The 15,617-nt window shown below is 37.8% G+C and overlaps 1 protein-coding gene across 1 annotated transcript in view; it reads right to left on the minus strand.

The window, feature by feature from the left end:
* Window positions 1-1,094: 1,094 nt before the first annotated feature.
* sip1 (septin interacting protein 1) overlaps window positions 1,095-15,617 on the minus strand; it is a 122,201-nt gene continuing 107,678 nt past the window's right edge. Inside the window, exons 10-13 of the mRNA XM_067148890.2 lie at window positions 14,937-15,158; window positions 12,097-12,303; window positions 9,662-9,822; window positions 1,095-1,729 (exon numbers count right to left, since the gene is read on the minus strand). Coding sequence (XP_067004991.2) covers window positions 1,484-1,729; window positions 9,662-9,822; window positions 12,097-12,303; window positions 14,937-15,158 — 836 coding nt within the window. The 3' untranslated portion in view covers window positions 1,095-1,483. The remainder of the gene's footprint in view (window positions 1,730-9,661; window positions 9,823-12,096; window positions 12,304-14,936; window positions 15,159-15,617) is intronic.

Below are 15,617 nucleotides of genomic sequence, written 5' to 3' on the forward strand. Positions count from 1 at the left end.
CTAGTTGAGATTTTGAAGGTGATCAGGATTAGATAGCGAGAAAGAAGAATTATCTAAAATCTGTAGAAAAATCAGTCTGCAGTGATAAGAATCAAAGGCTATGAAAAAGCAGCAGCAATCCAGAAAGGAGTGAGGCAAGGCTACAGTTTGTCCCCTCTCCTTTTCAATGTTTACATAAAATAAGCGATATAGGAAATAAAATAGGAATTTGAAAAAGGAATCACAATCCAAGGAGAAAAAATCAAAATTCTGAGATTTGCCAATGATATTGTTATTCTATTTGAGTCTGCAGAAGATCTGGAGAAATTGCTCAATGGTATGGACACAGTCTTAGGTAAGGAGTACAAGATGAAAATACATATATTCAAAACAAAGGTAATGGAGTGCAGTTGAATGAAGTCTGGTTATGGAGGAAATATTAGTTTGGGAAATGAAGTCTTATAGGAAGTAAATTAATATTACTTGGGCAGTAGAATAACTAATATGGCAGAAGTAAGGAGGACATAAAATGCAGACTAGCACAAGTAAGAACGGCCTTTCTTAAGAAAATACATTTGTTCACCTCGAACATTGATATAGGAATTAGAAAGATGTTTTTGAAGACTTTCTTCTGGAGCGTGGCATTGTATGGAAGTGAAACATGGACGATAACGAGCTCAGAAAGGAAGAGAATAAAAGCTTCTGAATTGTGGTGTTAGAGAAGAATGCTGAAGGTGAGATGGGTAGATCAAATCACAAATGAAAAGATAGTGAATCGAATTGGTGAGAGGAGAACAATTTGGTGAAATTTGATCAGAAGAAGAGACAGAATGATAGGGCACATCTTAAGACACCCCGATCTTGTTCAGTTAGTTTTTGAGGGATGGGGTAAACCAAGGTATAAATATAACAAACTGAAGAGAGTAGATGTAGGTAATTATGTAGAAATGAAAAGGTTAACATAGGATAGCGGGGCATAGATAGCTGCATCAAACCAGTCTATGGACTGATGACCAAAGCAGCAGCAACAAGGCAGAATTCATAATACACCTATTCCTGAGAATTTTTTTGGGAAAAAGGTAAGTTTTACAATTAAATGTATGACAAACTAAAAATTGCAACTATGTATTTACATGAGAACACTTCTTCATACATGTGATACAACAGATTTGTACATTTATAAAACATACAATCAGTTTACAGTTATATGATATAAAAGTCAAGTGAATCCAATTAATTTTAAATCAAACTATTTTACAAATTTTACTCATTCAATATGAACTGCCTAAAGCTCCCCTGAGAGCTTAATTTTATTTGTATACTGTAGAGTAATTCAGACTTTTATCATCAATTCTTCCTCAAGTACCCTTTAATGTTACCAGAGGAAATGAACTAAATCCCTAGTGCATTTAAGACAGTCTATTAAAGAGAAACTACCTGTAGTATTGTCGAGTTGATGACAACTAGGATAACATTACGAGAATAACTACAAGCAGAATGGAATTTACACTGCCATGTCCAGCACAGCATTCAAAGACAAGGGATTCCAGACAGTACCATTTTCAGTCACAAATATCACACTTCTATCAATATAAATCTGTACTTTCCCACAGCGATATATCTGCTTCCCTTCACGATATCGATTTGGCAAGGGTACAAACACAATACCACGTTCTTCACAACGTTTCTGAATCAATTCCTTGAAGCCTTGGGGAATTTGTCGAGCAGTAAGCACAGCTTCAGCAAGGAGCTATAACCAGAAACACAAACATATTAAAAAACTACAAATACATCACAATAATAATGAGCAAAATATTACATGCACTGCACATTAAAATAAATTTTTAAAAAGATGTAAAAAATACCTAGCAACTGGTCACATTATTACAACTGCACAGTGAACATTCAGAAATTTTCAGTCACCATGCTGCAATGTCTTGCCAAGTAGAAGATGTAGAAGAACGGGGATAGATGAGAAAAGAGCCTATCTATTTGAAGAAGGCAATGTATGAAGATTTTGGGATTGTCCTTATCCTTTTCCTTTAGTGTTTCTTTTTCTATTGCTTTCTTTTCTGATTCTGATTTGTCATTGTGTCTATCAATTCGTGTGTTGCTATTCATGTCCTAACTCTCTATGTATCTTGATTTTTGACTTGTTAGTTCCTTTCCATTACTTATATTGACACAGTGGGTTCATTTTCTCCTTTTGTATTTTCCTATTCAATGTTATGATGGTGAAATAGAGAATAATACAGATATGATATTAGGAGAATTCCAAATATACTTTGATACCCCGCTCAACAAAAGTTATTTCACCAACAATTGAGTGGTAGGTGGAAGGAATGATTGCCAACTTACTAGGAATAAAGTGTAGGATGTTTCATGGTTGGAAGTAGAAAGAACAATCAATTAGCAGGTGTTGATAAGTTCAATGTGGACATAATTAAGCCTCTAGGCCCAATAGGTATGCAGTGGATGTGCAGATGTGGATGTGGAATTCGTTCCAAGTTTTGGCTGGGATTTTTTCCCATGTTTCCCTGAGATTTGATGTTTTTATTTGTGTTGTGTCCAATTTTTTGTTTGCCTTGGATTTCTGGTAGAAGCGTTTTGGGGTAAATTTCAATTTGATTCTCGTTAGATGATGGTCCGAGTCAATGTTGGCTCCTCTGCGGACTTGGACGTTGTGTACGTCTTTTTGTGCCGGGAAGGAGATGGCAACATGATTAATCTGTTGTTTGCCGCAGCAGGTGTTGGGTGATTCTCATGTGAAGAGCTTATTGGGGTTTTTCTGTAGGGATGTTGACATGATTTTCAGGTCGTGTTGTTGACAGAGCTCGATGAGGCGTTTGCCGTTTGTGTTGGTCTTTTCGTGTGCTGAGAATCTTCCTGCAGTTTTTCTGTAGCACTTTTCTTTAGGAGTTTTACCGTTGAAATCGCCGAGGAGAATGATTGTGTCTTTTTCAGGTATTTTGACGAGTGTGGTTTCAAGTTTGTTCCAGAAGTTTTCTGTTTGTTTCTGATCTTTGCAGTCGTTGGTGGGTGCGTGGGCATTTACAAAGGTGAAGTGGTGATTTGCACAGCGAAGTCGCAAGGTCATTAGTCTGTTGTTTATGGGTGTGACCTCTTCTACAGAGTTCACAATCTTTTTGTGTACGAAAAAGGCCATGCCTAACATTGGTGTGGCTTTTCCTACTGTTCGTGTAGTTTTGCTCTTGAAAATGCAGTAGTTACCATATTCTGATGTCTCCGACTCAGTGAGTCTGGTCTCTTGTACGGCGAGTAGCTGGATTTTTTGCTGATTTAATTCTGATGTTAATCTGAGAAGTTTGCCTACTTGCAGGAGTGTGTTTATGTTTAGCGTGCCGATGTAGAAGGGCGTTTTAGTGGGAAGTTTGCCAGAGAGCTCCGACTCTCTCTTTCGTGTCAGCCCGGCTCCTCCAGAATCCGAGTGGCTGGTTGCCGCCTTTGTTTTCAGTTGGCAGGTGGATTGGTTACCACCTGGAGTAATGTTGTTCTTACTTGCACGAATCATGGTGTGCTTGTTCTCAAGCGACTGGGTTGATCCCGAGGGATCTGAGTACAATCAGGTGGGTGAGTTTCTGAAGGTTTTCTGAGGCAGCTGCTCCGACTCGGAGTACAGACGCTGACTAGTTGTCGCACCAAATAGGTGAACAGACACTACTGGACTTATTATTATCCTATGCCGTTGGCCATCTAGTGGCTCTTCCGCCTTTAGGGGCAGTTTCCCACCCCAAGGACAAGAGAGTGCCCTGAACCTCTACCCGCTCATCCGCCCTCCGAAGAGGCCGTTGGCACTTGGTAGAGGAGGACTAATTATACCGGTGGTCACTCAGTTTGTGGACGCAGTTTAACGTCATGCCCGGCACATTATTATTATTATTATTATTATTATTATTATTATTATTATTATTAATCACATGGCACTGTTAGATGATACCACCTTGTGTTGAACAATGGAACAGCAGTGTTAAACTAAACTCAGGACTGGGAGAAAGTGTATGTAACATTTGAAATCCATGTAACTCGTATTTGAGACGGTGGAAAATGTGAAGTTCCAAGTTAATTTGGGTGTGGGATGGAAAATGTTAAGAAAACTCTGATTCAATTCTCCAGAAATTAAGACTGAACATTTTAAGTAACAAATATCTTGTGACTGTACTCATTGTTTGTGATGTCATGTTGTGGACTAGAGTGATCAACTTCTACTGTTGTCCCATGATCAAAGTCTTCTGCTGGCAGGATTTACTAATCATCATACTTCCCCACTTTGATATTTTAAAACAATTTTCCACAATGACAGAATCGTTACATTTTCTGAAACGCACATATCTTTTTTTTTTTGCTAGTGGCTTTACATCACACTAACACAGATAGAGATAGGTCTTATGGCGACGATGGGATAGGAAAGGCCTAGGAGTTGGAAGGAAGTGTCCGTGGCCTTAATTAACGTACAGTCCCAGCATTTGCCTGGTGTGAAAATGGGAAACCAAGGAAAACCATCTTCAGGGCTGCCGACAGCGGGATTCGAACCCACTATCTCCCGGATGCAAGCTCACAGCCGCGCGCCCCTAACTGCACGGCCAACTCGCCCGGTCGCAAATGACCTTACTTGATATTCTAGAATACTAAAATTACGTTGTAATGCTATGTGGTTCTGGACTGATATATAAAAATTCCATGAATCAACTTCTCTGGTACATTTACAGCACCATAAACACACTTAGAGGATACTATGAACCATGTAATGGCTGTCAAAGATGTAATTCATGATTTACGGAATCATAACAAATACTCGGCAGATGTAGAGAGTTGTGAAGAGTACACTGATACATGCACTCGCTGTTTCCAGAAGATATCATGAATGATTGACAGAAACTCTCAAGTACACTACAAAATATAACATGTCGCCTTCATCCAACTTGAACTCAAACTTCATCTCAAATATAACATCAACAATAAAACTCCCTACCAACAGATTAGACCCATTTATATGTGATATTGAACAGTAGTCCCAATTCTTGGTACAGTTTGTATCGTCGGTCAGCAAGAATCAATCAGTTTCTTACACATCGACAAGTATGTATTCCTCACGGGATATTTAGAAGGGGAACCAAAATGTTTAGTGGATGGTATTCCAATAACAAGTCAATAGTTTAGAGGAAACGAAGCATATTTTCATCTCCAAATACGGTGATAAAAACTGCATCATCCAGGCCCATCTAGATTATCTGTAAAACATAATCCCTATCCATACTCCCACTACCGAATCTCTTAACAAATCCCATGTCGAGTTCAACCATTGAATACAGGCTCTTCGTGCCAAAGGTGAAAATATTGACTGACAGTTATGGTTGCCTGCTTTTACCTATGGTCCTCTGTGCATTTCCTAGTGAATTGTGTTGTCAGTGAACTGTTTATGCCAAAAAAGAACACATCTGCAAGAGAGATTAATGCAGTTTTTAAATTATGAAGTTGAGGGAGCACTTACAGTCCAAAGAATTTGAGTTGGTGTTACACAGCCTGACTTGCATACTCCAACTACTGATACTTTCAGTATGTGCTAAAGCCGCTGTTCATATGCCCACCAAACCACCGAAAGAGAATCCTTTTCCTCATTGAGTTTTCTGTAGGAATGTTGGTCAATGGACACAGGACTGTGGTCAAGTCACAATGTCAGTGATTGTATTGAAAGGTTAAAGGCAGCATCTTGATGTTTTCTGTGCCTCAATCGAGGACATGATGTAAAAACTGTATATTCCTTTTATTATGACCTATGGTCATTATATAAGTCAAGATTGTTTAAAAACCTCATCTTTTATGACAAAGTCATTGTTGTTGCTCTACTGCATTCTAATTTTGACAGTATTCTATAATCAAATTAAAGGCATAATTAAAATACTTCAAATATTTAAAAATAAAATTATATACTGTAAATCGTAGAATATATTACATAATGTATTGTTGTAGCTAATTTCCTTCAATCAATACTGATCTGCATTTAGGGCAGTCACCCAGGTGGCAGATTCCCTATCTGTTGCTTTCCTAGCCTTTTCCTAAATGATTTCAAAGAAATTGGAAATTTATTGAATATCTCCCTTGGTAAGTTATTCCAATCCCTAACTCCCCTTCCTATAAATGAATATTTGCCCCAGTTTGTCCTCTTGAATTCCAACTTTATCTTCATACTGTGATCTTTCCTACTTTTATAAACGCCTTTCAAAATTCGTCTACTAATGTCATTCCACGCCATCTCTCCGCTGACAGCTCGGAACATACCACTTAGTTGAGCAGCTCTTCTTCTTTCTCTCAATTCTTCCCAACCCAAACATTGCAACATTTTTGTAACGCTACTCTTTTGTCGGAAATCACTCAGAACAAATCGAGCTGCTTTTCTTTGGATTTTTTCCAGTTCTTGAATCAGGTAATCCTGGTGAGGGTCCCATACACTGGAACCATACTCTAGTTGGGGTCTTACCAGAGACTTATATGCCCTCTCCTTTACATCCTTACTACAACCCCTAAACACCCTCATAACCATGTGCAGAGATTGGTACCCTTTATTTACAATCCCATTTATGTGATTACCCCAATGAAGATCTTTCCTTATATTAACACCTAGATACTTACAATGATCCCCAAAAGGAACTTTCACCCCATCAACGCAGTAATTAAAACTGAGAGGACTTTTCCTATTTGTGAAACTCACAACCTGACTTTTAACCCCGTTTATCAACATACCATTACCTGCTGTCCATCTCACAACATTTTCGAGATCACGTTGCCGTTGCTCACAATCTTGTAACTTATTTATCACTCTATAGAGAATAACATCATCCGCAAAAAGCCTTACCTCCGATTCCACTCCTTTACTCATATCATTTATATATATAAGAAAACATAAAGGTCCGATAACACTGCCCTGAGGAACTCCCCTCTCAACTATTACAGGGTCAGACAAAACTTCACCTACTCTAACTCTCTGAGATCTATTTTCTAGAAATATAGCAACCCATTCAGTCACTCTTTTGTCTAGTCCAATTGCACTCATTTTTGCCAGTAGTCTCCCATGATCCACCCTATCAAATGCTTTAGACAGGTCAATCGCGATACAGTCCATTTGACCTCCAGAATCCAAGATATCTGCTATATCTTGCTGGAATCCTACAAGTTGAGCTTCAGTGGAATAATCTTTCCTAAAACCGAATTGCCTTCTATCGAACCAGTTATTAATTTCACAAACATGTCTAATATAATCAGAAAGAATGCCTTCCCAAAGCTTACATACAATGCATGTCAAACTTACTGGCCTGTAATTTTCAGCTTTATGTCTATCACCCTTTCCTTTATACACAGGGGCTACTATAGCAACTCTCCATTCATCTGGTATAGCTCCTCCGACCAAACAATAATCAAATAAGTACTTCAGATATGGTACTATATCCCAACCCATTGTCTTTAGTATATCCCCAGAAATCTGATCAATTCCAGCCGCTTTTCTAGTTTTCAACTTTTGTCCTGTTGGCCTCATGCCCTGAAAATGAAATAAGTAAATGTTACTAAATAAAGTTAATACAGAATCTATCTTTAAACCTTGTTAAGTACCGTAATATAAATAGTAGGGTAACTTCTTTTTATAGTGATGCATAGAGTGTCACCAAGTCCTTGTCCATGTTTTTTATTGCGATGTTTTGGCGCTGATCTGATAAAATTTTCTTGTAGGCGGAGAAGGACCGTTCAACATTGCAGGAAGTCACCGGTGTTATTTTAAAAGATAAAACCACCTGAGTGAAATATCTTCCGGGGGCTCTTCTTGCTCGCCACTAATGATCTTGCAAACAGATAGAGAGCTTGAATAACCTATATTTAATTTCAAGACTGCATGGAGTTTGTTAGAAACTCTGACCAATGAAAGGCACCTAGCCATCTAAGATTCTGAGGAAGAATTAGTGTTTTACGCAGTTGAGGCACCCAGATCTTCTGCATTTCACAGACAAAGGATTAAAAATCCTAATTTTATAGGAACTTTAATGCCAAATTTATCAATTTTTATATATTCCATATGAGATGAAATTTGCCAGTTATTTTACTATAGTCAGAAAATAAAATGAGCTGACACAATTTTTTAATGTTTTTAAAAACTACGTAGATATATACAAAAATGTTACATTTTCATATAATATTGTATGCAAAGATATGTAATTTACTAAGAATGTGTAAAAATATGTAAAATGAAACACAGCAGTATCAGAACCACAATTCACCACCATTTTTCATTTTCAGTTGTCCACAAGTAAAGGAATGTAATATGTAATTACATCAGAATCCAGGCCCTAATGATGAGGTACAACAATAACTAAACTGGAGAAAAGAGGAACTCAACAAGTTTGGATTTAAAATCAATAAAATAAAAACAGTATGTCTGCAGAGGAAGCGAAGCAGTCTAACTGAGATTTGGACAACATAACAAAGAAATGGTTCAGAACTTCAAATACCCAGACATGGTCAGTCGGCCTACAACAGTGTTGCACATGAAATTAGCAGCAGGGTTAAAACAGCTGCAGCCTTCTAAAATTTCTGTTTCCCAACTATTATGGGATAAAAGCTTCCCAATATAGTTGAAGTGTCACTTTATGGGAAGAACAACAACTGCTACTACTACTTTTTCGGTTTTTGGTGAAGCCATATAAGAGCTACTTGCTATCCGTTCTGATCTGAGGACTGAAAGCTGTAATGCTGACCACTAGGGACAACAGCAGACTATAAGCAACAGAAATTGAAATTCCTTCGGAAAAGCATACAGCAGACCAGAGATGACAAAATTAGAAATGAATCAGTCTGCTTCCAACTAGAGCTACAACAACATGTGCTTACTTGATATTCTAGAATACTAAAATACTTTGGCCAAATTATGAGAATGGAATCAATGACTGCCCATGCCTTACTTTGAAAGATTACTGAAAAAAAAAAAAAAACGATTACTAGGCACATCTAGAGATGGACAGATGAAGCCGACAGAAAAAGATCTGGCCAAGTGCCTAAAATAGGAGAAGATACATGAAGATAAGTGGTGGCTCGATAGAAGATTATGCACGAGTCAACTTCATTCCCACACCGAGCCTAATGGAGTCATGTATCAATGATGATGATGTTGATGATGATCATGATGTTTGTCCTAGTCTTTTATCACCAGCATTCATCTTTATCTTTTAGTCTCTTCCCTTTTCCTGTGATTATCCAGCTTTCTTCTCCTTATCCTATGCTGCCCACATCAAAACTGAAGATCTGTCAAGATGCCCCTCCAAGAGTATTGAAGCCCATGGTCCTGATCAAGCTGGGAAGCAGAAACAAGCTTGTCGAAGCTGAGAAAAATTGGATGTAGAAGAACTGGGATTGATGAGGGGAGAGCTTATCTATTTGGAGACGACAGTATATGAAGATATGGAGATATCCTTGTCCTTTTGTGTTTTCATGTTTGTCCTCGTCTCCTTTTCTATAGCTGCCTCTTCTGATACTGACCTGTCTTGTCTGATTAGTATAAGGAAATTGGTTCCAAAATACTATACCCGATAAATCTTTTAATTCAAATGGAATGTTAGAAAGAAAAAAAAATCAAACACACAAAAATCTGCTTTTTATAACGTGTACATAAATATAAACTCACCTCAAAACGAGATTCTCGCTCTTTGTTTCTCTGAGCATGAGAAGCCTGTTCGATATTTGTCAGATATGATACAGACTCAACAGCTCCAGGCTGCTGGGATAAAGGTTGACCAGGCGTTGTTACAGCTCTGTTCATCACTTCTAAAGCTTTACGAAACTGTTCTGAAAATAAAATGGAGAGAGCATTCAAGGTTACAATGAGAGGATTTTAAAGTAAAGAGTTACAAAATATTACTGACATGACGTATTAGAACTATCCTGAAAAATCTGAAGCATGGTTATGTATGTTCAATCGACAACCCTAAGGCTGGTTGTATCCTCCACATCTCTGCCATCAGCTGTCATAGATGGCCTAGGCATCACTGAAGAGGCGTACCAGGGAAATGAGGAGTGAGATAGTTTCCCATTGCTTTCCTCGTGGTTAAAAGGTTAAAGTTAAGTAAACAGTCCATTAAGTTTTCGATGTGTTATTAATTTCTTAATTTTATTACATACACTTGTCTCAAATTCTTTGTTTGAATTTGTACTTTGTATCAAAATACAGCAGAAGTCCGTTATAGCAAGAATTCATACCGGAGAAAATTTACTCACTATAGCGGATTGTCATTATATCCGATTTTTCGTAAAAAGTCGGTAGAGTTCCCACATGCATTAAAATCGGTATGTAACGGCAGTCAGTTTGTTTAAAACTTGCGTTTTCACGGATTTCCATACGACGGCTTACTCGTTAGTTACTTTTCTAATTCTGAGACAACATGAACGTGTATGTTTAATTTCATTCCAAAAATTGGAGTAGTATCACTCCAGTGTCTTCTGTGGCAAACGTTTCAGTTTTCTTATTCAAACAGCTTCATCTAACCTAACTTAACCTTATTTGCATCATAAAAATATATTTCAAGCGCCAGTAGAGTAATGATAAACTTTTCACTATAAATTTACATGGGAATCGCCTTTCCTAAATTTAACCAGACGCAAGAAAATACAGTGAAACCTTGTTAGGGATTTCCTCATTAAAACGACTTCTTGCTTAGCACATCGTAAATTCAAAGTCCCGATTCACGTCGTATTAACTTAAATCTATACAAAAAAAACCTCACTCAGCGCGTCGCAGATCTTCACAATTACCACGTTGTACAATCACATTTTTCTTAGCTCTGAAAATGTTCTTTGCCATCCCTTGTGAAAGAAACAGATTTCCAACACAGATTAGAGCCCTCACCACAGGAGACTGGTTGGAGAAAGTTGTGTGAAAATGAGAATTCCTGAACTGAACAGGGTAAATTATACCTTCGGGAAGAAAGCCGTTAGCCTCAGGAAAGTTCAATTTTGCTGTCCGGTTTTCAATGATATTGCTGAATAATCTAGAAAGCCTGTTTGTGCTTATATTTCACATAATAGCCTATGTACGGATGAGGGACATAATCGTGTGAAGTTCACTAGCATGGTCATATTGTGCAGCCCAGTTATAGATACTGAAAAAGTTGTGATATCGCTTACTAATGAAGACAAAATTAAAAGCCAGGAAGTGGACAGGCATCCACATCTTTCAACATTGGCGTGTATGTTGAAACTCGCACCAAACACACCTTTGAGTTTCAACTCGAGTCGATCAAAGTGTTGTCGCATTCGAGATGATGGTCAAAGTAATCCTCTCGCACATGGCTGAGATTAACCTTCAAATAATTCATGGTCAAAGAGTGTGACCAGGAAACAATGTTTAATAACCTACTGGTCCAAAATATAAGGCTTCAGCTGACATTTATTATAGAAAGAGTGTGATCTGCAAATAATATGCTGATACTTTTATGGAACCCAGTGCAAATGTTTTATATTTGTTATCTGGTGTTTTACACACATGTTAATACATTGTTGATATTTAATATGTCCCAGTGGATGGATCACATTCTTACTTAAATTTGGTACATAACATTAAATTAATCGATCATTCACTTCAGCCTTTATTTCTAACGAGTTAACTACTACTATCGGCCACGTTACTTACGCATTTATTACGGATACACGCTCTCTTTTATTTTCAAATTGTGTTTACAGAACAACAGTCAATGAGTATTATTAATTGACTCTGACATTCCCCTTGAGTTTGAATGTCAGCAAGAGAGCTTGCTAGTGCACAGAGCGCCAAAACTATTCATTGTAATCGTTGGAGTGGATAAATATCGATAACGGAAATAATAACATACACTTAATTGCTCATAATAAAGGTTGCATCAGTGATAGGATTCTCATTGTAACTGAAGGATAATATACAGTTTGATATAGGAATTTTTCAAGGGACAGAAAAATCTGTCGTTACAACGGAGTTCTCGCTATATGCCATACTCGCTATAGTGGACTTCTACTGTGATGTATGAACCAATGACTGTACCAAAATTAGTGGGTGTAAGCCCAGTCTTGACACAGTTATGATAGATTTACCTTTAACAGCAGGCTGAGCCAATAAATTCTCAGAAACCATTCCTTTCCAGCCCACGTACCAATTGGTGATTTCATCATAATTTGGAGAATGGTTGAGCCACATGGTCAAAATCTGGAGCCACTTGGGGAAAAAGAATCGTTCTAAAAGGGAAGCCATTGAGTACACAGGGATAAGATCTTCCCAATCCATCACCCAGTGCCATTGTTCTGCAAGGAAAACAAATATAAAAATGAACATGAGTTGTTGGTGACTCATTAGTTCTGCAAATTTTCTTGATCTTCAGGCAAACAGCTAAAGAAAGTATGAAAGATATTGTGACTTCTAATATTTTACAATATCCTAAGGAAAAATCAGATCCAATGAAGAATATACCCTTTCTACATCTCATCCCACCATCTATGTGTGGAATGAGCAAAATCCTTAACCACTACCACCATCATCACAAAAATAGCCCATGCAAAAACTGTAAAAATAGTTAGTGGGACATAAAACCAATAATATTAGCACAACATTTACTTTGCTAGTTCCACGGTTTACAGCATTCTATTTTATCAGCTGACATCATGATTCTCCAGTCATTGATTGTTGGCCACATACTTCCAGTGCAATGGAAAATGTTATGAACAAACTGATTAAGTTTCAATGCGAAGCCCCTTAATTTCTGAACACTGCCAATTTCTCCACTGGAGATGACGGTACACAAGCCCAGCAAATGGTACCATAATGTGGATAAAATTTTCAACCTATGGCCTCATCATGAAGAAACACTCCTCAAGTTTCTCTGCATTTCAACACTACCTACGCAAAATTCAGTTACTTCACACCTGTGAGGAAGGGGAACTCCCATTCTTTGCATTGATTCTGAGGAGGGTCCAACATCTAGCCGGCAAAATGTACAGCACACCAGCAACACACTGACCTCTGTATCTAAAAGGACTCCAACCATGATCCTAAACAGAAATAGGTGATGACGAGGACTCTGTTTGAGTGAGCCAAGAATATGTGTCAACCAATCTGTACCAGAGTGAAGAGGAGCATCTCTTTTCAGCTATACAAGCCAATAGATAGAGCAAAAATGAGATCAAGAAGACTGTTAAGCATTGCCTGCAATCCAAGGGGAAACAGTACATGGCATATGAAAGAAAGGTATTCCTATCACACATCGCAACGATTACGAGTAGGATTGTTGTGAAGCATCACAACACCAAAGCCACCTTTAAAACTACAAGTAAAATATCCTAGTAGTTATGCTTCGCTAAGGACTCTTGGGATGCTCTCTTCAGTAGAGGTGTGTACCATTTTACCTGTTTATGAGGTATGGTTTATATCGAGACTAACAAATGCTGCATTAACACCAGGCTAAATGAACATAAGCATACTTGTCGTTTCCTCAATCAAGAAATAAAATTTGAGGAAACCTCGGTCTTAGCTGCCACCTGCCAGTATCATGTTTATCTCTATGACAAATGATTCAACAAGAAAGAAGAGGAGTTACAGTTTAGCAGAGTTTGGCAACTGTTATTCGCAAGGAGATGACAGAAGAATAGCCTACTAGGTCACACTGCCCATATCTTGATAACACCACCAATCTGAGAGAGAAGCATGCTACTACTAAAGCTACCATCTATTTTTCTTACTGTTATATGAACAAAGAAATATCTGAAAACTGGAATTTGTAAATTGCAGGGTCTTCTATGAACTATTCACTTTCCACTCCTGATACTTCAAATACATACCATCAGTGATTTGCTTTAGCAAACATGAACTGCGTACTTCAAATACGTACTGCACAGTAAGATGGGTCACCTAAAATAACAGGTGTTTCAGGGAAGTAGATTATGAGTCCAAACTCTCAGAATATTAGCAAGCTCTCTACTTTATTTCAGTACTGGGACGGTCTACTCGTACTAAAGGCGAATGCTGCAGGGTCATATTAGAAGCAAAAGAGTCTTTCTACAACTCACTAAGTGGTGCTTAGAGGATTGTGCGTTACGAGAGTATACGTTGGTGTTACAGCTTTGCTCATAGTGGAGCATTAATAAACGTTCCAGTTGCATGTTGCTTGTTACTGAATGGAAGAGGGGAGTTATAGTAATGTGAAGTTGGTGAATGTGCTGTAAGAGTGTGGAGAAAGTCGAAGAAATGGATTTCTTTTTGTGGGGCTATATATGCATGACATAATTTACACAACATTACACCTGATAAAAGGGATGATCTTGAGTGGAAAGAACACCCCTCATGCTGTCAAAGGTGCAAGAAAGAGTTATGAGGTGTATAGTGCTTTGTGCAAAACAAGAGGGTGGACATTTTGGACATATTTTTTAAATAAAATGGTACTACACCTTAACGAAATTGCACTGTTTATTTATGTTTTTCTCCATTCTATTATTTGAGGCTTTCACCTTTAGAGCAGATCAACCCGCTGCACAGGTAAATCAGAGAGGTTGCTGACTTATCAGAAGTTTGGACCGAAAATCTACTTCTCTGAAGCATTTTTTCCTTACTGAGCTATATATATCTGAAGCAAACAGTATAGGTGTTCCATTGATCTTTCCTGCAAGAGCTCTATTTTTTTAACCCTAAACACAATGGCCAGTTTCTAATTAAGTTCAGCCACTGCAAGATGAAAAAATCTTATACCAAATTCGAGAAAATCACAGCAGAACACACCTTCTTATGGCCAAGAAAGAATAAAATCTTAATATATTATGTATTCTACAGTAAATACATCTAGCACTTTCAATCCTTCACCATAAAATAATTTCAGTTCTAATATTAATTGCTATAATTCAATTATACCAACACAATCTGTCTTACACGTAGAGATAAAAATTCTTACCTAAATGCTGCTGATGAGGGTTGATGACAAGTTCTTGCATGGCCAGCTGTAGTTTGGGTAAAATATTCTTGACTAGGAATGCATCCATATCTCCTTTCGAGAAAACTTTGTGCCATGGCAGTAACATGAGACGAGCAGAGCGGTCTGATGGGTGCCAATTTACAAGGGCTTTGCTCAACTTATGCCTTATCACAGGATAAACAGTACTATCTAACCGATTGCCTACAAAGCAGAGAAACAGAACATGAGGTAAATATTGTTAAACAAAGAATTTTTATTCTACATATCTTAACAAGGAGGTACTTTAAGGCAAAAGCACGAGGTTCATCATGAGAAAGAAACAATAAGAGCAAGAGGAACTACAGCACAACTGATTAGTCTGTACAGCTCTGAGCAAAATAAAGATGATGATGAAGCTTGTTGTTTAAAGGGGCCTAACATCTAGGTCATCAGCCCCTAATGGTATAAAAAGAGACAAAATGTATTTGGAAATTTAAAAGTCCAAAATCATTCCCTGACCACCAGAATTCAGAACATTATAATGAAGAATGAATGGATGGATATGAATTTAAAACAATCAATGGATCCGACCTGCAATGCCCCACCTTCCCGGAAACTATCTTAAAACAATAGTATTACTGACCAAGGGACTGCTTCTAAAGCACAATCCTGAATCGATGC

This window comes from Anabrus simplex, chromosome 1 (assembly GCF_040414725.1).
Source record: "Anabrus simplex isolate iqAnaSimp1 chromosome 1, ASM4041472v1, whole genome shotgun sequence".
Lineage (NCBI taxonomy): Eukaryota > Metazoa > Arthropoda > Insecta > Orthoptera > Tettigoniidae > Anabrus > Anabrus simplex.